This window comes from Vulpes vulpes, chromosome 1 (genome assembly GCF_048418805.1).
Source record: "Vulpes vulpes isolate BD-2025 chromosome 1, VulVul3, whole genome shotgun sequence".
Lineage (NCBI taxonomy): Eukaryota > Metazoa > Chordata > Mammalia > Carnivora > Canidae > Vulpes > Vulpes vulpes.
In genome coordinates this window covers 134,693,556-134,716,790 of record NC_132780.1, presented here as the reverse complement: position 1 = coordinate 134,716,790, position 23,235 = coordinate 134,693,556, and the positions used below count along the sequence as shown (strand labels likewise).

Sequence of the window (23,235 nt, the reverse complement as noted above, 5' to 3'; positions counted from 1 at the left end):
CTCTGAGAGAGGAACTAGCCCTGAGTGAGCCCCTGCAGGTGCTCTGGGGCTCATCCGTAATGTTGCAGCCACCTGTGAGGAGAGATGAAGTGGTTTGTCCAAGGCCTTTGTCCTTTAGTTGACAAAGGCCTTTGTCCTTTCGTTGTCCTTTAGTTGTCCTTTAGTTGATGTCCTTTAGATTGGCATTCAAATCTGTTAGGAAGCCACCTAACCCTGGATGGCTGTCCAGAGCTGTCAGGCCTTTGGGGCAGATGCCAGCAGCCTCCTACAGAAGTGGGTGTGGGCACAGCTCTGCTTCCACTGAACCTCGACACCAGAGCCTATGTGACCAGGAAAGCAGGACTTGGGCCAATTTCTGCCACACGCATCAGCACGCTAAGCTGAACCATATGGATTTGCAGGTTGCAAATTTGAAAAAAAGTAGCCATTTCACATAGTGTAATGGTTAGGTTAGACTCTAATCTCATATTAGCAGTTGTCCCTAGTTACCTGCTTGTCCTTACCAGTTCAGTGAGGTCCCAGGGTCTTGCCTAAAGCTCCCTGGAAGTAGGCCGCAACAGATGATGTTCCAGCACACATGAGAATAGCGCAGTCTCCACTGGCAGGAGAGCCCAGGGGTATCAGAAACCCAGGCCCCCTCCCAAGGCATGAGGTCTCTGCAGGTTCTTACTCCCTGCTTGAGCAAGTGCTTGAGCGCTTGTGTGGCCCTGCCAGCCAAACACGTGTCTCTCCACACCTTCCTGTTGGCTGTGAAAATCATTGCCAACCTCCCTCTGTTAAAAGGGTTCTCCAGTGCCTGCAAGATAATGTATTTGAGGTAGCATCTCCTAGTTAGGGTTTTTCAAATGTAACATCCACCCCTAGGGTGGATGAAACTTACTTATAAAACAATTTTAAAGATTTTATTTATTTATATTATTTATATTTATATTTTTACTTATTTATTTGACAGAGAGAGAAAGAGTGCAAGCAAGACAGCACAAGCAGGGGGCATGGCGGGCAAAGGGAGAGGGAGAAGCAGGCTCCCCCACTGAGGAGAGAGCCTGACACAGGGCTCAATTCCAGGGCCCTGGGATCAGGACCTGAGCCAGAGGCAGATGCTTAACCAACTGAGTCACCCAGGAGCCAGTGGATCATTATTATCGCTAAACCTCGAAGCAGGAGACAAGCCTCTCTAGGAGATAGACACCAAGGCAAGCATGGGGTTGGCTTTTTAGACTGCTTTTTGCAGAGAAGAGTCCACCTCTTCAAGGAAAGGTCTCACTTGAGTCTCAGGGCCCGTGGACAGCCTCTGGTGGCCTTTGCTCTTGTCATGCAGCCGAATTTTCAGGGCCCTCACTTGCCATCAGCAGGAGCAGGCAGTCTGGGACGGAGGCCTGCCTTTGGGGATCAGGTAGGTCATGGGCGCCTGCTCACAGTCTTAGGGTTAGGGCTCTATCTTTTTTTTAATATTTTGTTTATTTATCCATGAGAGACACACACACACACAGAGAGAGAGAGAGAGAGAGGCAGAGACACAGGCAGAAGGAGAAGCAGGCTCCATGCAGAAAGCCCGATGTGGGACTCAATCCCAGGTCTCCAGGATCAGGCGGCCCTGAGCTGAAGGCAGACGCTCAACCACTGAGCCACCCAGGTGTCCCTGAACCTGCTTTGGCACAGTGAGGTACTGTCAGAGTGTCCCCTGAAATTCTGACTGTCCCTTCCCTTCAACTCTCTGAGCTTTAGTTTTTTCCCTCAGTGTATGGGATCCTGATGTCTGCTCACTGGGCTGTGGTGGGGACTCTATGACAGAGTTGCTCAGCACAATGCCTGGCTGTGCTCAACACTTGTCGATATTATTATGCAGTCGTGTCAGATGAAGCTGTGAAGAGGCTCTGTCCCCTGCCCCACTGCTCCCTCAGGAGGAGGCTGCATGGCATTCCTGTTGCAGGTGTGGCTCCTCCTGAGGTTAGCCGCACCTCATGACCCCCGTTGGCCCTCAGCACACCCCAGATGAGGAAGCAGAGGCACAGAGAGGTCCCTGCTTCGCCCATCGCCTCAGCTAGAGAGTGTGGAGCTGGGGCATGATATGGTCTCCTGAGTCCTCCCATCTGGCCAGGCTGCTAGCTCCAGGGTTTGATGTGGTGTCAAGGGCCAACTGTGAACTTGTGTGTGGCTTCTGCCTCCTCTTCCCCCACTCAGCCAGAGACGTTTGGTTAGTCCTGTGTCATACATTCGGCAGGAGCCTGAGATATCTCTGAAGAGAGGAATTTGCTTTTCCGCGAAAAGCCAAGGTTCTGGTCTAGGTCGTTTGGCGGCTCATATGTACATCTCTTTACTCTTCAGTGTTAGAGTCCAGGTACACTTCACGGTTGTGGCTGAGCTGTGGAAAGCATGGGCTCCAGAGTCAGGGTGACTGGGTCCTAACCTGGGCCACTACCTTCCCAGCTGGAGCTCTTGGGCAAGCGCCGTGGCTCACAGGCCTGCTGCGAGGGGTGAAGGCGCTAATTCAGGGAAAGCGCCTGGCAAGAGAAAATAAAATGCTCAACAGTGACTCCTTGGAAGAAGCCCCAAAGTGAGAAACCAGAGCTTCACCTGGAGGAAACCACCGTGGGTGGTGTCACTTCAGACACCCTGATGCCACTTGGCAGGAGCTATGGGCATTTTGGGGTGCTCTGGAGAACAGGTGCCTGTAGGGCAGGACTTGCTCAGGGCCCTCCCCGCGCAGGCTGCGCCAGACCTAAGGCTCAGCCTCCTGGCAAGATCAGGGCATGTCTGGTGCAGAGTGTTTGGCCAGGGACTTGGCAGCGAGGCTTATTGGTAAAACGGCCATTCCCCCAGGAGCTGGGACTTTTTAACAGATTATCTGGAACAATGGCTAATTGGGAACCAAGCCTTTTGTCAGGAAGTCTTTCATTATAAGCTTGGCCCTGGCTGCTGCTGTCTGGGGCCAGGGAGGGAAAATTCTCCATCCAGGCCTGAGCAGGAGGGAAGGCCTTCGGAGCTTCCAGTCTCCTCACTCACCTTTGCCCTTCCTCACCTAGAGGCCTTAACACAACAGGAAATGGTCTGGAAGGTACCAGGCCACAGAAGTCATGGTTCACCCTGCTGGGCTTAGCCCCTTCCTCTCTCTGGGCCTGGCTTTCCTCACTCTCTGAGGAGGAGTGGGTGGCAGCAGAATCCTGGACCCCTCCAGTGAGGGAAGCGCAGAGAACTTCCCAGACCAAGACAGTGTGGCTCTGGTACGGAACCAGGTCCTCTGTGCTCCCCCTCAAAACCTAGGCCCTGGTGCCCAGACCTCGGGCCATTCTCCAGCCTCGGGCACCTGCTGGGCCCCTGTTCCCAGCACCAAGCACACCGCCTTTTCCAATTTCTATTTGAGTCAGATAGCTTTCTGGCCTCCTCTAATTTTAATCCCGGTGAACATGATTCATGAGGGGCCAGGGCTGGGCTCTGCAGCAGGGCTTTTAGAATCACCAATTAAGGAGCCTTCAATTATATATGAAAATTATAGGGGAGCTTGGGCTGGGGAAGGGGGGCAGCTTCGACGTGGAGAGCAGTCTGTCAGCTCCGGCCTCCTTCTGTCCCAGGCAGCACAGCCACTGGGGGTTTGCAGCTGGAGGGAGGTCTCTGGAGCTTCATCCAGCTGTAATTTGTAAAAAGGCCAGAGCTACTTAAATCTGGGGCCGTGAACATTGTTCAGGCTTGCAGAGCCACCCACTCATTATTGAGGCAGGGGACTGTGGTGAACACCATTGGACGCGGTGGCTCCGTCACTCCTGGGAGTCCTGGTCCTCCCTCCCCACTGCTGGGTGCCTCCGGGAGGTCCTTCTGGCCTCCCGAAGCTCCATTCTCTCATCCCATAAAATGGGAGAACAATAATAACGTCTCCAGGGGTCATTGAGGGCATTAAATGAGATCATGGATGTCGAAGTGTTTTGAAGGTGGGAGTCACTATACTAAGCAGAAGGAGAAAGAGAATTTGATGGAAGGAAGACCTGAGAGAAACCTGACAGAGGGGGTGACAGACTTTTAGGAGAACAAGGGTGCTGCTCAGGGCTAGGGCTGACCTGGCCTGGGTTCCCATCACAGCCCTTTTCCTAATGAGCTGTGTGACCGGTGTCACAGCATGAACCCTTCTTCTCTGACTCTCTTTTCTCATTGGTTGAGAGGATTTTGTTCCTCCCAGCTCCAGAATCTTTAGGTTCTAGGTCAAGTTGTTAATCAACAAATGTTTATGGAAATCACAGGAGGGGCCAGGAGGGTATGCGTGCGTGTGTGTGTATGTGGGGGGGGGGGTCTGTAGGGATTGGAAGTGTTGATGGGGGGCACCTGGGTGGCTCAGTGGTTGAGTGTCTGCTTTGGCTCAGGTCATGATCCCAGGGTCTCAGGATCGAGTCCCATGTCAGGCTCCCTGCATGGGGCTTGCTTCTACCTCTGCCTGTGTCTCTGCCTCTTTCTCTCTCTCTCTCTCTCTCTGTCTCTCATGAATAAATAAATAAAATGTTTAAAAATAAAAATGAAATGTTGGTGGGGGGTGAGCAGAGGAATAGGTCAGGCTCACTCTTCTGTGCCATGTGACCTGGGGCTACCCCGACCCTCAGGAAGAGCCAGCAAGGTAGAAGAGGGAGCAAGCATTGAAGAAGTTCAGAGGCTCAGCTGTAGGTAGGAAAACAGGAATAAGGACTGGATAGGATATAGTCCAAGCTTCACTCACAATATTAATCTCTTATTAGCTAGTGACTACATCAACCCTTACTGATTTGGAACTAGGCCAGATAGCCTGGGTTCGAATCCTGTTTCTCTCCCCCCCCCACAGCTGTATGACCTCAGGCAAGTCACTGCCTCTCTCCGAGCCTTATCCTAGTTAATTTATCTGTAAAATGGGGGTAACCGTAGTGCTTCATAAAGTTGTTATGAAGATTAAATGAGACAAAATGTGCCCCTTTAGGGCTATGTGAGGGTTATTCTCGGCTCTGCAGCAAACATTCCAGGTCACACTTCATGCACATTCCCTTCTGTCCTTCCCCTGGAGAAACAATGATTTGCTTTGTCTTAGCAGTGGGGAAATGCATCCCAGAGGGGCTAATCTAGGTGGCCTCCACTAAATAAATAATAGCAACAGAACTCTGGCTGGTAGGGGTTCTAGCTACCCCTCTCTACACCACCCTGGCTCTGGGCCCCAGTACCCTCCAGCCATGGACATTTGCGGGGAGTTGCAGATGGGTTGTGAGGAAGGAGAGAACCAGACTTTAGAAATCTAGAAGCAACAGAGAAAGCCTCTTTCCAGGCTGCCCTGCTTTGCACCTTCTCATGAGTAATCTGTGTGTCTGAGCCGGGGTTGAGAGGGTCCTCCTCTCCCCACCCTCACTAAGCAGCCTTCTTGCCCAAAGGGTCCTTCTGCTTTACCTCTCCTGCTAGTGGCAGGAGATTGAATTTTCTTCTCCAGGTCTGGGTCTCTAAGCAAACTTTAACATTCTACTGCCTTTTTAAATGTTCATTTTTAAAATATTTTATTTATTTATTCATGAGAGAGAGAGAGGCAGAGACACAGGCAGAGGGAGAAGCAGGCTCCCTCCATGGAGCCCAATGTGCGACCCCCCCCCAGGACCCTGGGATCACATCCTGAGCCAAAGGCAGATGCTCAACCACTGACCCACCCAGGTGTCCCAAGCTTTTTTTCTCTCTCTAACAAAGGCCTTAGGCATTATTGGACCCAATTTTGTGGAATGCCCACCAGGAGTGCAGAGCCTAGATCTTAAAGGAGTAGCTGCTTGTGTAAGAGCAAAGGGACAGTCCTGCATTTCCCCCTCCGTCTTGCCTGTATGTGGATGTCTGGAGAGAAGCCACTTGGAGCTGGGGCCTCTTGGGCATGGAAGGTGAGCAGGAAGTGTTAGCAGTTATAGGCTGGGAGCATCTTAGACATAAGGCTGAGGTCAGAGACCTAGGAGAGCCACACTTCCTGGACGGACTGGGCCAGGGTTCAGGATTTGGGAAGGACCAGAGTGTAGAATCACTAACTTACAGAGCTTTTTTTTTTTTTATGTCCCAGGCTGCCTTCTAAGCACATTCCATAAATCAAATCATATAAGCCTCCCATAACCCGACAAAGTGTGTATAGATAAATTGGCGATCCTATTTTACAGAAGAGCAAAACGAAACATGGGGTGGGAGGGGCAGTAAAAGGGATTTCTCCTAGGTCATACAGCCAATGGAGTAGCGAAGCTAGATTTGAACCCAGGAAGCCTGACCCCAGACTCTGTTCTATTCACTTCACTATTCACTGCTTCTCTATACTTCTTTATGTGGAAAACCATAAAAATCTGTCTTCAAAGGTAGAATCGGTGGTTCTTTAATTTTTTGGAAGGCATGTTTCCCTTTGAGAAACTGACGAAAACCATACCTCCTCCACCCAGAAAATGCAGACATGTACAGACAGACATTTACATTCGATTTCAGGGTGCCACACACCCACTTAGAGCTGATTGAAAGCCTCGGACTCTGACTCTAATCTGGTAGGTGTTCTCCACTAACTGGGCCTCATGCTGGCAGCTCTTTGGATGGGGCTGGGATGGCCGCTCTCTACAAAGTGGAGGAGGCTGGGGTGGGACCCCTGGTCCCTGGGAGTTCCCACAGGGCCCTTAGGTGGGACATCTGTGCTGAGACCCCGCATCCTGGAAGGCAGTCACAGGACATTGCGTATCTTGGCTGCATGAGCAGGGGTCACTGGTGTTAGGAACGTGACACGGTGTTCCAGCGGAAGGAGTGGGGTGGGGACTGTTCTTGGTTTTATGTTCACTTGAGTTGGCAACTGTATGTGTATGAACATGTTTGCAAGAGAAAAAATAGATCAGTCATGGCCCCAGCAGGAGAGAGAGTTTACTTGGTTTAACTGAAGAGTTTCAAGGGAGTTCTTTCAAAAGTGTGGGTGAGGTTGAGGAAATCCACAGGCAAAAGTGGAGCACCAGGGCCCAGCAACAGCAGGGAGCTGCTCTCATGGGTGGTGGGAGGTGACGGTGCTACCGTCTGTGAGTGAGAGCCAGAGCATGGTCCTGGGAGAGGCAGCCCCTGCCTGAGCCATGGTGCCAAGACTGGGCCAGCGTGGGAAGAAATACCCCAACCTCTCTCTCCACCCATCTTCCATCTGCTCATGCCTCCCATTGGCCAACCCAACTGGAGGCCACAGGGAAGGGAACCAGGGTGATGGTGTTCAAAGGGAGAACGGGTCCCCCGGAGTGTACAGCAGCACAGAGAAGGAGCTGGGTGGGGTGGGGGCAGCAGCAGGAGACTCTCTGGCACAGAGAATTAGCCTCCGAATGGGTACAGGCCTAATTGCCAGCCCGTTACCCTGCTGCAGGTCAGAAGGCCCATGTCTTGGCAGAGGATGCCCCTCCTCTCCGGGCCTCACAGCTGGATGTAGAATGGGAAGACCTTACCCGCCTAACCTGGGTTCTCAATCCCAGCCCAGCAACGGCCCTTGTCTCAGGGCAGTTTGGCAGGACATTGCCCAACCGCTCCCATAAATCTCAACATTCTATGTGTAGCAGAGCCCCTGGGAGCCATTTAATTTTGTCCTCAAAGAAGTTTCAAGTCTGCTTTCCCTTTGAGGGTCTCACTGGAACTGATGATATGTAATTAATGCCGCTTAATTGATATTCTTGGGGCTTAGTCATGGAGGTTTTAGGAACCCTTGGGAGCATCTTTTGTAGCATGTCAGGAGCTTTTCCCACTGGTTTTTGTTGCCAGGGATGAGACGTGAGCTTTTGAGAGGGTGAATACCCTAATTTCCAGGCTCATTTGTACTTTTTCTCTCTCTCTCCCCTACTGAGAAGCTGTGCCAGGCCTTGAGGTCAGGGAGGTCCCCCTCACCTTTCTGAGTACTCAGCCCCTTCCCCAATTTCACATCATGCCCTAGCTAGTCTATGCTGGCCCCTCTAAGCACCAGTCCCCTAAGGCTGTCTGTATCAGGATTGCTTGGTAAAACAAAGATTTCGGGGTTTCTCTTCACCTTTGGTAATCAGAGAATTCCTGTGCCCACTGGTGTTGGGTGGCCTGTAGGCCCAGACCGTGAGCAACGTGAGGCACCCCCTGCCATGCTCAGAGCCTGGAGTGTGGACAGAGGGGTTCAGAATGGACCGGAGGGAGGGACAGGCACTTTTGGGGAGCTGGAAGAGGGTTCGGGGCTGGTTCAGCTCCAATTATGGGTGGCAAAGGGTTAACCCACTCTCCCCTGCTTCCCTCCAAGCAGGATTTACCATACAGCATTCAGGCTATATGCTTTCCTGCACTTCCCACTGCTCTGCACTAATACCTCATCTGTCCAAGTCCCTTCAGGCTTGGAAACTGTAATTCTATGTGGAACGAAATGCAGCCAAATTGATTTTTTTTTTTTAAACATCAGTAAGGTTGTTTCCTGTGGTCATTAATAGGAGTATAAATTGGGCCTGACAAAGACCTGGTGGCTTCTTGAATTTTCAAAATCCAAGATTTTTTTTTCGCCTTTGTTATCAGCCCAAGTAATGAAGGCTAGAAAACATCTGTAGTAAGTCCCTTGGTTGTAGATTTCACAGTTGCTCGTGACAGGCATGTGTTAATTACCCCTGCGTGCTGGAAATTCATCACTGCCCACCCTGGCACGCTTGCCCCCTTTGCTCGCTAGGAGATCTTGGGGGCCCGTGGAGTCCCTCTCCAAGTCCTGTTTCCAGGGGAACTCCATTTTCTCCTCTGGCAGAGATCAATCCCTAGGGAATTCCCTCGATTGAAGCTTCAAGTGCCATTTTAAAAGCAGCGCTGTCATCTTCCCTAATGGGTGTTTTCCTTAAAGTCTGTGCCGAGAGAAGAGAGTCAGAGGAGAGACGGATGAGGAGGGAGGTGGCACAAATGCTGTTCTCCTTCTGGACTGGCGTCTATCTAAAATTCAGCCAGAGGGGTTTTTTTCAACCAGTTTTGGGGGAGCAGTACATTGAAGAGGAGATAGAGCCCTTTCCGAAAGGAGGACTCTCTCACAGGTACCTGGGTGTTTACCCAGAATAATTCTGCAAGAAAGCCATTAGGAGAAATTTTCCTTTTGTCTGAAGACTAGAGGTGTTAAGAATTAGAAAGAGCAGGGGCAGCCCGGGTGGCTCAGCTGTTTAGCGCCACCTTCACCTGGGGGCGTGATCCTGGGGACCCGGGATCGAGACCCGAGTAGGGCTCCCTTCATGGAGCCTGCTTCTCCCTCTGCCTGTGTCTCTGCCTCTCTCTGCGACATTCAGGAATAAATAAATAAAATCTTAAAAAAAAGAATTAGAGCAGAAGAGGAAAATGCAGGAATTCTCCTGGAACAAGGATAGATTATACATTGTAAGACTGTTATTGGATTTAGGGGATGTGATAGGAACCCAGTCTTGTTTAACTCAATGTATTCCACTATTGCCTTGTACACAGTAAGGCTTTTATAAATACTTGTGAAATAAATGTCGTCTTTGTTTCATTTTCATAGTACTTGATGAAGTGAGATGAAGTAAAAGTATAATGGGCTTTGGATTACACCTACCTGCATATAGGTCCCAACTCGGCCTACCTGTGTGACCTTGGGCAAGTTACTTAACCTTTCTGATTCTCAGTGTCCTCACTTGGAAAATAGGTAGTGACTCACAGGGGTTTTTTGAGAATCGAATGAGATAATGAGCTGATCTAGTGAGCATTCAGCGGGGCTCAGTTAATGTTAGTTTTCTTTCTTCCTCTGTCAGCAGTTCTCAACTCCAACTGCATGTTAGGATCACTTAGGAAACCGAGAAAACAATTTTTCAGGTCCCACCCATTGAGATGGGGTTTCATTGGTCTGTGATGGGGCTTTGAGCATGGGTATTTTTAAAAAGCTCCTGTTAAAGGATACATTTTTTTAAGGTAAAATCATGATTCCCATGCAAATATAAAATGAATGCATGGTAAAGATTTATTTAACTTGTTTATTAAATGAGGGAACCAGTAAGATGTTACAGTTGGTTCAGATGACTCAACACATACTGTTGACCCTTGAGCAACACAGGTTTGAACTGTGCAGGTCCACTTATATGCAGATTTTTTTCAATAAATACAGTGCAATACTGCAAATGTATTTTCTTTATGACTTTCTCAATAACCTTTTCTTTTTCCTAGCTTACTTTATTGTAAGAATACAGTATGTAATACATATACCATACAAAATCTTTGTTGACTTTTTGTTACTGGTAGGGCTTCTGGTCAACAGTAGGCTTATTAGTTAAGTTTTGGGGGAGTCAAAAGTTATACATGGATTTTGGACTGTGTGTAGAGGTCAGCTCCCCTAACCCCGGCATTGTTCACCAAGGGTCAGCTGTATACAGGCAATCAGGAATGCTGAAATTAATTTATAAATAGATGCAAAATTGGTCAGTATCGACAGGGATAATAATCAAATAATTGCACAGTGTTGAACAAAATGCATTTACATTTCTACAGTTAAGAATCATTTGCATTACTCTGTGCTTCCTGAAATTCACAAAGTTGTAAAGTAGCTCAACAATAATGAAAGATGCAGATCAGAGCAGCCCAGGTGGCCCAGTGGTTTAGCGCTGCCTTCAGCTCAGGGCGTTATCCTGGAGACCTAAGAGGGATCAGGATCTAGTCCCATGTTGGGCTCCCCGCATGGAGCTTGCTTTTCCCTCTGCCTGTGCCTCTGCCTCTCTCTGTGTGTCTCTCATGAATAAATAAATAAAATCTTAAAAAAAAAAAAAAAAAGAAAGAAAGGTGCACATCTCTAAGCGGTCAGATACCTGGACCAGTACCTGAAATAGGACACCCAGTAATCTGCTTTTGTGTTGATCTCAGTATCTTTCACACTTCCCAGTGCTTCTGGCATGCAGCCAGGGGAGACCTTGCTGTGGAGGTTTGTCTATAGCTCTGTTAGTCCTGTTGTCACACTGTATGGTAGTTATTGTTTATGAATTGTCCCACCAATGACAGAGAAGTCCTTAGGTAAAGGATTCATGTTTGTTTGTTTTATATAAAGATTTTATTTATTTATTCAGGAAAGACACACAGAGAGGCAGAGACACAGGCAGAGGGAGAAGCAGGCTTCCTGTGGGGAGCCCGATGTGGGACTTGATCCCAGGACTCCGGGATCACGCCCTGAGCCAAGGCAGACTACCATACAGTGTGACAACAGGACTAACAGAGACATAGGCTGAGGGAGAAGCAGGTTCCTTTGAGGAGCCTGATGTGGGACTCGATCCCAGGACCCTGGGATCATGCCCTGAACAAAAGGCAGACACTCAACCACTGAGCCACCCAGGCATCCCAAGAAGGTGCCAAATCTAGTGCTCTTAGATGACCTTACACTGGCTTGGGTGGGAGGTTCTCTCTGCAGCTTTCTAACTTAATTCAGGGTACCAGTGAGTGCTGAGCTAAGTCCCAGATAACTGGGCCTTGCTCACCACACAGGAGAGGGGCCCGTGTACTGGCATTTTTCTGGGCTGCAGAGCCCCATTAAGGAAGACTAGTACTCAGGATCAATTTTTTATTTTGGCAATTACTGCCCAAGTTGAAAAAAGGTGTTTATGTATTCAGAAATATTCAGTTTGTTTAAAATATTTATCATTCACCTGTCTATCTTGCTCACTTTGTAGATTATCATGCCTTCTCTTCATGGAGCATACAAGTGCAGTGCTTTTACACTTTATCTTTTAATAAAAGTCTCTTGTCCTTTCTTTGAAATAAAATCTCACCAAAAATGTCCAGTGTGTTGAATAGATATAAGAAAAATAAACCAGATAAGAGAGAGCTGTTTTAATGGAACTGATGGCCAGGAACCATGTCCCACTGCCCTCCTCCACAGCGTGGGGAGATCCCGAGGAGCTCAGAGCCATGTGTACTACAATCGAGCACCTTGGTTTGAGGGAGGTCCCTACACCAGTAGCACATTTTGAGAGATGCAGATTCTCAGACTTCACCCTAAATCAGAACAATTGGGAGTGAGGCCTATTATCTGTCATTTTTGTTTTAATTTTATTTATTTATTCATGAGAGGCACACAGAGAGAGGCAGAGACATAGCAGAAGGAGAAACAGGCTCCCTGTGGGGAGCCTGATGTGGGACTTGATCCCAGGACCCTGGGATCATGACCTGAACCGAAGGCAGATGCTCAACCACTGAGCCACTCAGACGCCTCACACAATCTATCTTTTAACAAACCCTCCAAGTGATCCTGATGCCCACACATAGGAGTGACTTGCCTTAAGTCATTTGGGGAGTTTAATGGGACTCAACTATCGAGTGCCTAACGTTTGTAAAATTCTAGAGGATATGCTGCAGGGGATACCAAGAGAGTTAAGTCAATGTATTAGCTATCTGTTGCTGTGTAACAAATTAGCCCAGAGCTGAGCAACTTAAATAACAGGGTCATGAATCTGAGTGCAGCTTTGTGGGGTCCTCTACCTCAGGGTCTCCCAGCCTGTAGTCAAAGTGCTGGCCAGGGCCTCAGTCATCTCATCTCAAGCTTCTGCTGTGGCCGGGCCCCTTCTGATTTCACTCAGTAGTTGTTGATAAGATTCAGATTCTTATAGGCCAGTTGCCTGACAGCTTGCTTCCTCACTGGCCGTTGGCCCAAGGCTGCCCTCAGTCCCTAGTCACACAGTCCTCTCCAAAGGGCAGCTGGCTTCCTCGAAGTGAGCAAGCAAAAGAGAGTGAGAAAGGGTCCCCACGACCGAAGTCATAGTAGTTTATAACATAATTCGAGGAGTAGCTTGTGCTCTGTTCTATTCATTAGTAGTGAGCCATGAAGTCTAGCCCGCCTTCAAGAGGAAGGGATTGCATAAGGGCAGGAAGTGGACCTATTAAAAGATCCCAGAATCCCTTCTTCTGCCCTTTCATTTACAATTGTGACATCAGATAAGTACATGCCTAACTGTGGAATTGGTCAGAGAAGGACAGCGGTCAACCACCATAAGTTCAGTGGTGGTTCAGAGAGGGGAAGAATCAGGAAGGCTTCTTGGAGGAGGCAGCATTAACAAAGGATTTTGAAGAAATGGAGGACATGCCACTGGGAGAAAAGGGAAGGCCAAGTGGAGGACAGAGCATAGGCAAAGGTAGCTGAGATGGGAAAGTGAAGGTCCTGCTCAGGTATCCAGGTATCAAAGCCTTCCGACCTGGGGGTGCCTGGGTAGCTCAGTGGGTTCAGTGTCTGCCTTCAGCTCAGGTCATGATCCTGGGATCCTGGGATCGAGCCCTGCATCCTCAGATTCCCTGCTCAGTGGGGAGCCTGCTTCTCCCTCTCTCTCTCTCTGTCCCTCCCCCTGCTTGTGCTCTTTCTCTCTCTCTCTCAAATAAAAAAGTAAAATATTTAAAAACAAATAAGTACAACCTTATGACTTGGTTGGAGCCTAGACAGATGTAGGGAGAATAAAGCTGATGCCCGAGTTTTGGAGCCACAGCGTGGATGGTTTCCATTATTAGATGGAGGAGGGACCAGAAGGCACACTAGTTACCAGGGCCAAGACAGAGGGGCTCCAAGCTCTGTGCTCTTCCCTTGCCCCACCAGCCTGGCCCTGAGGTCCACACCCCATTTTCTCTTGTAGTTCGGACGCACTGAAGTCATCGACAACACACTCAATCCTGACTTTGTGCGCAAGTTCATCGTGGATTACTTCTTTGAGGAGAAGCAGAACCTCCGTTTTGACCTGTAAGTGGAAGCTGGTGCTGAGGATGGGGCTGTAGGAGGATCCACCAATGGGAGGAGGACTGTAGGACCTGAGGGTGGTAGTAGTTCCTTTTACCAGGGAAGGAGGGGTGCATGTGACATGAGAGGGAGCTCAGGAGCTCAGGCCTGGGATAAAAATGAAAATTAGCTGAAGTCCAGGCCTCCCTCATCAGGAGTTGGAAAAGAGGTGGGGAGAGAGAACAGAGGCTCCCCACCATTTGTCTCAGTGAAGTGTGGGAGGGTGCTGAGCGGGCCTCCTGATTCAGGGGACTAGCTGAGGACTGATCTTGGGGGCAGCTCTAACTGTACCTCTGGGGAGCCTTTTTCTGCTCAGGTGACGGGGAGGTCCCCACTGACCTCTCCCTCTGTCCAAGCTTATTCTGGGAGAGGGTGCCCTCCAGTCTCCCTTCCTGCAGAGATAGCCTGACTGATGGGGCTCAGGGCATGTGCGTGTCTCACAAAGGTACAGTGTGCCCCTCTGTTCAGGTTAAAGATGATGATAGGATTTCAGTCTGGTGAGCAGGTGGGGGAGCATTGCTTTGTTGTTTTTCCAAGGAGTGGGGTAGTTAGAAGGGACCGTATCCCAGAGAGTTGTGGACAGAGTGGGCCACACGGGGCTTTGCAGCTTGCAGGAGCAGAGGGAAAAATGCAGTGGAAGGAAATGACTGTGGAGGGACCGATGGTTGGAGGACTTGCAGCCCACCATAGAGAAGTTACCATTTGGGGACATTTTGGAGAGTGAAAGTGCTAGAGCAGGGGCCATGCAAGAATGCCTGCCCCTCAGCAGGACGCATCTGGGCCTGGGTGGCCAGTTGTGGGGGGCGGGGTGCTGCTGGAGAAAGGGCTGTAAGTGTGGCTCCAGGTGAGCAGCTCCCGGGTAAAGGGAGGTGCCCAGCTGCAGGTGGAAGAGGTGAAGGTGTGAATGCCTCCCTCGTTCTTGAGTGACGGGGCCCAAGGTCAGGCTGGGTAGGCCTGGGCCAGGTGAAACAATCTGGGAAGGTCAGAGGCAAGGTACTGAGCTCCAGGGGCACCTAGCCTTAGCTGGGCAGATAGGAGAACAGGCAGTGAAGGGCCAGGTGGCTCAGCCGCCTGAGAACCAGCCAGGGTTGCAGAGCAAGTTTATTTTTTGTCTTTGATGGGGTATAGCTTATACATCATGAAGTATACACATCTTAAGAGTCCATCCTAAGATGCATTTTTGTATCTGTTCACACTCATGTAACCATTACCCAGATCAAGAGATAGAATATGTCCAGCTGCCTACAAGGTGCCCGCGTGTGCCTCCCATCCATCACTCCCAGAAATATCCACTGTGTCAGAGCCTGTATTTTGGGGTGTAGGGGTCCTGATCCAGCTGTCTTTACCATCTCTGTGTATTCCATGCAGATACGACGTTGACTCGAAGAGCCCTGATTTATCCAAACACGTGAGTCCTGCCAGATTCTGCAGTGCTCTTCAGTGTCAGAGTCCGGCTCAGCACCGCGCTGTGACATGGACCGTGTGTCTGATGCTGCTTCTGGTTGTTTCGGAACCCACTCACTTCTAGGCGTGGGGTGATGGGGAAGTGGAGTGGCTGTGAGCAGAGCAGGTGGTGACACTGGCTTTTTTCTGCAGGATTTCCTGGGCCAGGCCTTCTGCACCCTTGGAGAGATCGTGGGGTCCCCTGGGAGCCGCCTGGAGAAGCCCCTCACGTAAGTGTAGGGGGGAGTGGGGTCTGTCTGGGTCACTTCCGCAGGGATGGGCCAACCTCCTGCCCACCCTTAGCTCAGGGCAGGGCCACAGCCGCCAGCCAGTCATACAGGATGATCAGGAGTGAGGAGACCCCGGGCCTTTAACCCAGTTAACTTGGAAGGACCCAAGTTTAGTTATCTGAGCCCCATGTTCCTGGGATGCCCTGAGACACTATCCACGCATCTACTCTTGCCTCCCACCCTTGCCAATGTATAGGGGAAGAAATCAAAGCCCAGAGAGGGGAAAGTGACTTCCCAAGGCCACACAGCTAGGCAGTAGGAGTGCTGGGATTTGAATTTGGGGTTCTCCTCACACAGCATATGCCTCCAGTTGTTCGCCCCTTGATGTAGGCCAGAAGTGGGTATGGTGAGGTCCTCCTCATCTCACCCTCAACTCCCACCCCCTCTGGACCCAACAGCCTGCATTATAGGGCTGCAAGTGCTTTTTGGGGAAAGCTATTACTCTGGGAAGGCTCTGGGATGAGGAATCCCCAGGGTTCTTATGGTGGAGCCTGCGGGCAGCTGCAGGGACTGGCCAGGGCTGGCTGGGTAGCAGGGATGCCCTCTCTTGTCCCTCTTTCTCAGGAAGCCCTAGGGGCAGAACCCAGACAAGAGGAGCCTACGTACTGGGACAAGCATCCTGGCCACGTGGCAGGGTGGGCAGGAAGGGGGGGAATGTCAGGCTGGGCTGGGCATCAGCCCCCTGCTTGCTTCTGCCAAATTTGCGCTGGATGCTGCCCCCTCACTGTGATCAATAAGTGCAGAATGTGTTATTGTGGGGCAGGGGCATCTCTCTCCCAGGCCCTTGTCTCTGACCCCAACTAACTGTATGGCAATCCCAGAAAGGCCTCTCTGTCCCTAAAAAGATCTCCTCTGGCTTCACAGAGAATGATATTACTATCATTTATTCAGAATAAGAAACAGGGGCACCTGAGTGGCTCAGTGGTTGAGCTTCTGCCTTTGACTCAGGTCATGATCCTGGGGTCCTGGGATTGAGTCCCACATCAGGCTCCTCAAAGGGAGCCTACTTCTCCCTCTGCCTATGTCTCTGCCTGACTCTGCATCTCTCATGAATACATAAATAAACTATTTAAAAATAAATAAATAGGAAACAAACCCAGGTTTGGAAGCCTCTGAAGTTTGTTTTTTAGGGCTCTGAAGTTTATAATAATTTGGGGTCCCCAGAGTGAGTGTGTGTCTGTCCCTCTCAGCAACTATCTGTCTGGGTCAGAAGCCCAGTTGTCATTTGTGTCTGTTTCCTCCCTTCTGTCACCTGGCCCATCTTTGGTGGACAGGCATATGTTCTGGGGGAGATTGAGGAAGACCTCCACGGGAGGCAGCTGGGGGGGCGAACCTTGGGGGGCAAGCAGGATCTTGGAGATGACAGGCTGGTGAAGGAGGGGGACTTGTTTCCCCCACTGAAAATGTCATGTGTCTCAGTCTCGTCGTCTCCCTGGCTAGACCCTTGCACAACAGCACCCTCTTTCACTGGGCATCTGTTCTGGGCCAAACTGCCATAAGCTTCTCTGATCTCCTGTTATTCTCTCAGCAGCCTCCCCATTTCATAGTCCAGCCAGTGAGGCTCTGTGAGGCTCCACAGAGCAGTGGTTCTCAAACTGTAGCAGCCTTCAGCATCATCTGGAGGGCTTGTTAAAACACAGATTGCTACCCCCACCCCATGTCTGATCCAGTAAGTCTGGGGTGGGGCCTGAGAATTTATGTTTCTAACACATTCCCAGAGGATGCCGACAGGTGCAGGTCCCGAGACCACACTTTGAGAACCCCTGAGGTACAGTCACCCAGCGGTTGACAACAAGGTTTGGGAGGAAGATCTCTCCTTCCTCTGGCCTGTGGCTTTTGGTCCTGGTTTGATGTTTGATCCAGAATAGATACCTGTCTCCAAGAATTCCGAGGCCAAGGACTGTGGCTTCTCGGGGTGGGGATGCTTAGCTCATGGCATGTTCTCTCTTCCTCTCTCTCTACAGGATAGGAGCATTCAGCCTGAACTCCAGGACAGGCAAGCCCATGCCAGCTGTGTCCAACGGGTAGGTCAGCAGACGTCTCTGGCTCTGGAGTCCTCAGACATCCAGCCAGCTCTGCAGAGGGGGCCTCAGAGTTCAGGCCTGCTCCCTGCTCCCACCCTGTGCGTTCAGCCCGGGTCATGGGGGGGCACAAGGGGCCACTCTGCAGCCGGCCCCTCCCCCACCCGGCCCGAACTCCAGCATCCCCAGCCCCCGTGGCTCATGGGACTTTGGGGAACAGGGTGGGCATCTGCCTCCAGTGGTCAGCAGGGGCTGGACACTCCTTCCTCCCTCCCTGGCCTAGTTTCTTCTGCCTCCCACCTCTCGCCTTCTCCCCTCCCCCGCATTCTGTTTATCTCCTTACCCTACTTCCCCTCCATTGCTTCCACGGCTGGATGTCAGCTTCCTCATGGAGGAGATTCTGCTAAATCCTCACTTTTTGTGTTTGCTCACCGGCTGTGGTGAGCCAGCCTCACTCCCCTGGCTTCCACCCTGACCATCTGCTTGTGGCTGGCCTCCAGCAACTCTGTGCCACAAAGATCCTCCCTCCCTCCTCCCCTCCTCTGCTGGTTGGAGGGAGTGTCCTCCCCTGAGAGGGGTGTGGGGTGGGGCAGAATAGGTAATATCTGCCCTGGTGGCGGGGGCAGCCCCAGGGGCCTCACATTAAGAAGCATTTTGGCTGAATAAGCAAAGCTCTTCTGGCCGTGCTGAGAACTTCTAGGAGCCCGGGTCCCAGCAGCTGGACTGGCCCCTAGGGCTCCTGCATATGGGAAAGGGGCCTCTGGGGACCCGGGGGGCTCACAGCCCAGGAAGGGTGTGGATGCTCATTTACTAGGGGAGTAAGGAAGCAGCAGTTGGAGAGGGAGCTGGAGTCCAGGAGAGAGGCAGAGAGGGAGGGCAGAAAGGTGGAGAGAGAAAAAGGAGGGCCAAGTGAGCGGGTGGGAGTGGGTTGGTCTGGAGGGGAAGGAAGGGAAGAGGGGCCCTAGGCAGACGGGGAACAGATGGAGAAATACTGGTGGAGGAGGCTGGTGTGAGGATTCTTCTCTCTGGTCAAACAAATCATATCTCTACGCCCAAGGAGAGCTGGACCAGGGCTGGGGCCCCTGTGCTCAGCTGCCATGGCTAGGGGGACAAGCCGCAGGCCCTGCCACCTGGCTGTGGCAGGGGAACCTCTAGGTGTGGCCCCCGCTCTACTCACCTGATCCGGAGAGATCTGGGCTGGCTCAGCCTCTGGGGCCAGCTCCCCTGCCTCCTGTACTTGAGAGCCTCTCCCTCCAACAGCTGGCACTGGGGAGAGCTCCATCAGTGGTTCTCAAAGTGTGTTCTGCAAACAGCATGCTGGGAGCCTCAAGGCTGCCTGAGGTGTGGGGCTGGATTTTATCCACTTTGTGAACTCGTGAAGGAAAGGAGGCAGGGAGGAAACTATGCTCATTGGGGACCTTTTCTGTGCCTCGAACGTGTGTATGCACATCGGTAATAATGGAGCCTGTACACACACTCACTTTATGGGCAAGGAAGCTGGGGCTCAGAGAGATACAATCATGAGTCCAAAGTTATGCAGCTGCATAACTTTGTCATGTTGGGCAACATGACATTTCTTCTTCCCAGTGGCCCTGGCCGTGCTGGGACCCCCTGCCCCGAGTTCCTCCAAACACTGGAGCTGGGATGGGCTGGTCGGTGCCTGGGGGAGGGGTCCCTCCTGACCCAGGGAAGAGGTGGGACAGGTGCCCTTGGGAGGTTCCCCACCTTGAGAACTTGCCCCCCTGGAGAGGATTCTCTGCCTGGGCTGACTTCATATGCCCACCTCATGGAGGAGCTGCACGAATGGCCAAGATCTCTTCCCTGGAGAGATCCCAGCCAGGGAGTTCGAGGGGAGGCAGCCATGGGAAGGAGCCTGGACAAACTGCCACCAGGAGTTACCAGCCCTTCTGCTTAACTCCCTCCTTCTGTTTGCCCCCCCCCCCCCCCCCCCCCCCCCCCCCCCCCCCCCGTGATAAATCAGAGTGACTCAGAGAACTCTGGGGGTCAGCTGGGTGCAGGGTGGGGTGGCTGGCCCACGAGGTCTTTTGCCCACAGAAGTGGTCTTTGGATGGAAAGTTTGAGAACCACTGGTCTGGAAGCCTCCGGGTGAGTCTGGATGCTTTTCCACTTCTAGGACTTTCATTGCAGACACTACCCTTCCTGGTGGGCTCTTGGGGAGCAGGGGGTGGGGCAGCTCCAGGCCTGGGGGGCCTGGCCCAGGAAGGAGTGCACTAGACCACACTGCCACAAGTATTTCAGGAGACTCTGTCTTCTCAGGGGCTCTGGGCAGATCTGCTGGACGGGGAGAGGGGAGGATGAGGAGGGCCGACTCAAGGAGAGCTCAGACTTTGTGTGTCTGTCTTTGTCTGGCTCTCCATTGTTTCATCTTCTCCTCTCCCAGTGGTGTCCCAGGGAAGAAATGTGGCACCATCATCCTGTCCGCTGAGGAGCTGAGCAACTGTAGGGTGAGTGGCAGAGGGACTCCAGGACAGGACCTGGTGGGGATGGGGGTGGAGCAGGGACAGAGGGCAGGCTGCTGTCCCTGTGACCCTACAGCCACGTGTGTGTCCTTGGAGGGAATCTGGGGAAGACGGGGCTCCCCAGTTTAACCTGGTTGTCCTAGAATTCTGTAACATCAGAGTTAGAACATGTCTTCTCCTTTTATAGCTGAGTGGACTGAGGTCCAGAAGGGATGGACACCCCACCCACACACACACAATTAGTGGCAGGAGCAGGCTAGGCCCTGGTCCCCTGCTGTGCACACTAGGGCTCTCCATTCCCCATCATGGTCCCCCTTACATGTCTGTGAACTAAGACTGCTTTGGCTGCATCACTGGCAGCAGAGGGGCTTTTTAGTCGTGAAGCCTGGGTGCTTGGCAGTTAGTTGTCATATGTCACTTTTAGCTCTGGAGTAGGGTGACACCCTGCATGGGATTGAGGGAGTGAGGGTGTGTGGTTGGGGTGTGCGTATTGCGAAGCCAGAGACTGCAATCCCACGCAGCCCTTGGTTTTGCTTCTTCTGTGGAGAAGCAGGAGATGGGGACAGCTGAGGGAGTAGCTGAGCAGATGGAGAAGGGGCTCAGGGGGCTAGAGGGCTAATAAAGAATAATGATGAAACATAGTAATGATGATAGTTATTATTTGTCAAGGGATGGGCATTTTATGTAACTTGTCACTACTCCCGACAACAATCCAAAGAGATAGATACTATTGTTATTCTCATTTTATGAATAAGGAAATTGAGGCTCAGAGAAGCTAAAACATCTCTTCAAAGACAATAACTGGTAGAATCGTGGTTCTAATCCAGATCAAACCTATTCTAAAACCTCTAAAACTGGGGCTCATTCTGGGCCTTGCATACCTCTTAGGTTAATTAGGAGCCACAGGTGGGAGTGGGGTGGGTCCTGGGGAGAGAAGCAAGACGTAGCCACGGAGTGTGAACACAGGGCCAAGCCTAGGGTGACCTGGGAACCCACACTCACGTGGGGCTCAGGTAAGAGAGCCTGGGAGGGAGGAGGGGAAACACGATTTTGTGACTTCCTGGGAAGTCAGTGCAACTATGGTATTTGTTAGCTATGAATATTTGCCATATTAGAAAATAAAATTAAGAAATTAAAAATATGTATACGAATTCATTTAAAAATGACAATGGTTTAACCCATTACAGGATAACATAAATGACGACTCTAGTGAAAAATAACTGTTTTCCAAAACAAAAGTCATTTAGTGCAAAGAGTGGCCTTGTTTTGCATTTTTGTAAATCTCTTTAATGTCAGGCTGAACCGAGGAGTACTGGAGTCTCATATCTGCTTCTGCAGTCAATCTGTTGTGATAGCACTGTTGGGTAATGTCTAGAAAACTCCACGTCTTATTAACATTATTACGAAAATAGCTTTGGCCTCATGGGCCACCCCTTGAGGGTCCCTGGTCCATACTTGGAGAACTGCTGCTCTGGGGGTATAAATTGTTAGCCAAGATTAACTGAACAATTTTTTTTGGTAAGATTTTGTTTATTTATTCAAGAGAGGCAGAGACACAGGCAGAGGGAGAAGCAGGCTCCCTGCAAGGAGCCTGATGCAGGACTCGATCCTAGGACCTCAAGATCACCTAGGACCTCAAGATCACGACCTGAGCCAAAGGCAGACACTCAACTGCCGAGGCACCCAAGCGTCCCTTAACTGAACAATTTTGCTGAGCCATACACTGCTAAGTAGTTTACACACATCAACTTATTTATCTGTATTATTATATGATATAAGACTGTGGTAGTGTGAGGTATTATAATATCTGATATATTATGATTTTTATTTTACAGAGAGGTGGAATGACCTGCCCAAGGCCACATAGCCACTGGGTTGAAGAGATTTGAACCCAGGCAGTGTGGTTCTTGAGCCAGGGTCTTTAACCACCAGGTTGTGGGGTCCCAAATCCTGCTTTCAGGGGCTTCCAGTTGGAGAGTAAGCCACAGAGCTGACAGGACAGGGCAGTATGGCCATGACCACGTCAACTTAGGCACTCACAGAGGATCTCTCAGGAATCTGTGATTAACTGAATGAATAGGAAGCACAGATCAAATGTTTAGCCTCTCCTGCTGATGGAAAGTCTTACAAGGGTGTATACAGACTATCCAGAAGTTACTGGGATTCAGACAAGGGAGACAGAACCCAGTCAACTTTCCAGTAGAGCTATTTAAGCTCCCTGAGCCTCAGTTTCTCCACCTGTACATTGGGGCTGATAGGGGTGCTATGAGGATTGGATAAGTTCATGGGGGCGGCTGGGCCTCACAGGTGCCTGGGGAAAGATGGAATCTGAATTCCTTGAAGCCTGACTTTGGTTTGCCCCCCCAGCTTCTAGCTCAGCTGGTGATTTAGTTTATAATTAAATCAGGTAATAGAAGGGAAAGTGCTTTGGAAATGCTAAAGCTCTAGACAATGCCGGGACTGCCGTAGATCTAGCTTTTCCACGGTTGTCAAACAGTCTGCATTTAGTATTTATTGGGAGCCTCCCCTTTCCTCCTCCTTCCCCATCCCCCTCCCCTCCTTCATCCAGGATGGCAGCAGTTTCCTTGATCTAAGCTATTCCCAGGCAAGGAGGTGGGGGGTGGGCTCCCTTCCTTCCTCTTGAGATTGTCAGCTCCTTTTCTTTCCGGGCATCTTTGGCTGAGTCCTGTCTTTCCCTAGAATACTTGCAAGGAAAAGAGACTAATTCCCAGCATCTGGCTGAATGAAAATAATTACATCTGAACTGCTTTGCTTCTGTGTTCCAGCTCGGCATTCAGTGGGAGGATCAAAAGAAGAGAGTGGAGTCTGAGGGGTGGGTTTTTTCCCCCCCTCTTACCAGTGCAGGGCTTTCTGCTCAAGTGAATGCATTCTGCCTAAGTAGACAAACCCTTCCTCCATCCACAGGGATGGTGTGGGTGGTTGGGGACTCTCAAAGGACTGGAGTGGACTCCAGTGGGGGCACCGCACGCTTCGATAGGTTCTAGAAAAGCCTTGATCATCTAGAATTTAAATACCAAGAAAGTTGCAACAATCAGAATTTGATCCAAAATACTATTCAGTAATACTTGATGTTGACAATGATGAGCTCAAGCTCCTGAAGGGCCTCTGAGTCACCAAAGATTTAATTGCGCTCAGCAGGAAAACTGTCATTATTCCCTGTAATACTGACCAACATTGGCATAGTGTCCACACAGTTGACCAAGACCCTTGTTTTTGCAGTCTATTTGATCCTCACCACAGGGCTGGGAGGTGGGGAGGGGTGAAAGCCCCTGATCCACAGATGCAGA

The 23,235-nt window shown here is 50.8% G+C and overlaps 1 protein-coding gene across 3 annotated transcripts in view; it reads left to right on the top strand.

Annotated features, from left to right (window-relative positions):
• Window positions 1–23,235, top strand: part of CPNE5 (copine 5) — an 88,372-nt gene that overhangs the window by 22,349 nt on the left and 42,788 nt on the right. The window contains exons 4-9 of one of the 3 annotated variants that reach the window (XM_025990834.2): window positions 13,554–13,657; window positions 15,062–15,101; window positions 15,290–15,366; window positions 17,391–17,450; window positions 19,503–19,553; window positions 19,849–19,912. In XM_025990834.2, the coding sequence (XP_025846619.1) occupies window positions 13,554–13,657; window positions 15,062–15,101; window positions 15,290–15,366; window positions 17,391–17,450; window positions 19,503–19,553; window positions 19,849–19,912 (396 nt within the window). The remainder of the gene's footprint in view (window positions 1–13,553; window positions 13,658–15,061; window positions 15,102–15,289; window positions 15,367–17,390; window positions 17,451–19,502; window positions 19,554–19,848; window positions 19,913–23,235) is intronic. The other 2 variants (XM_072731270.1, XM_025990835.2) reach the window with 2 other exon arrangements.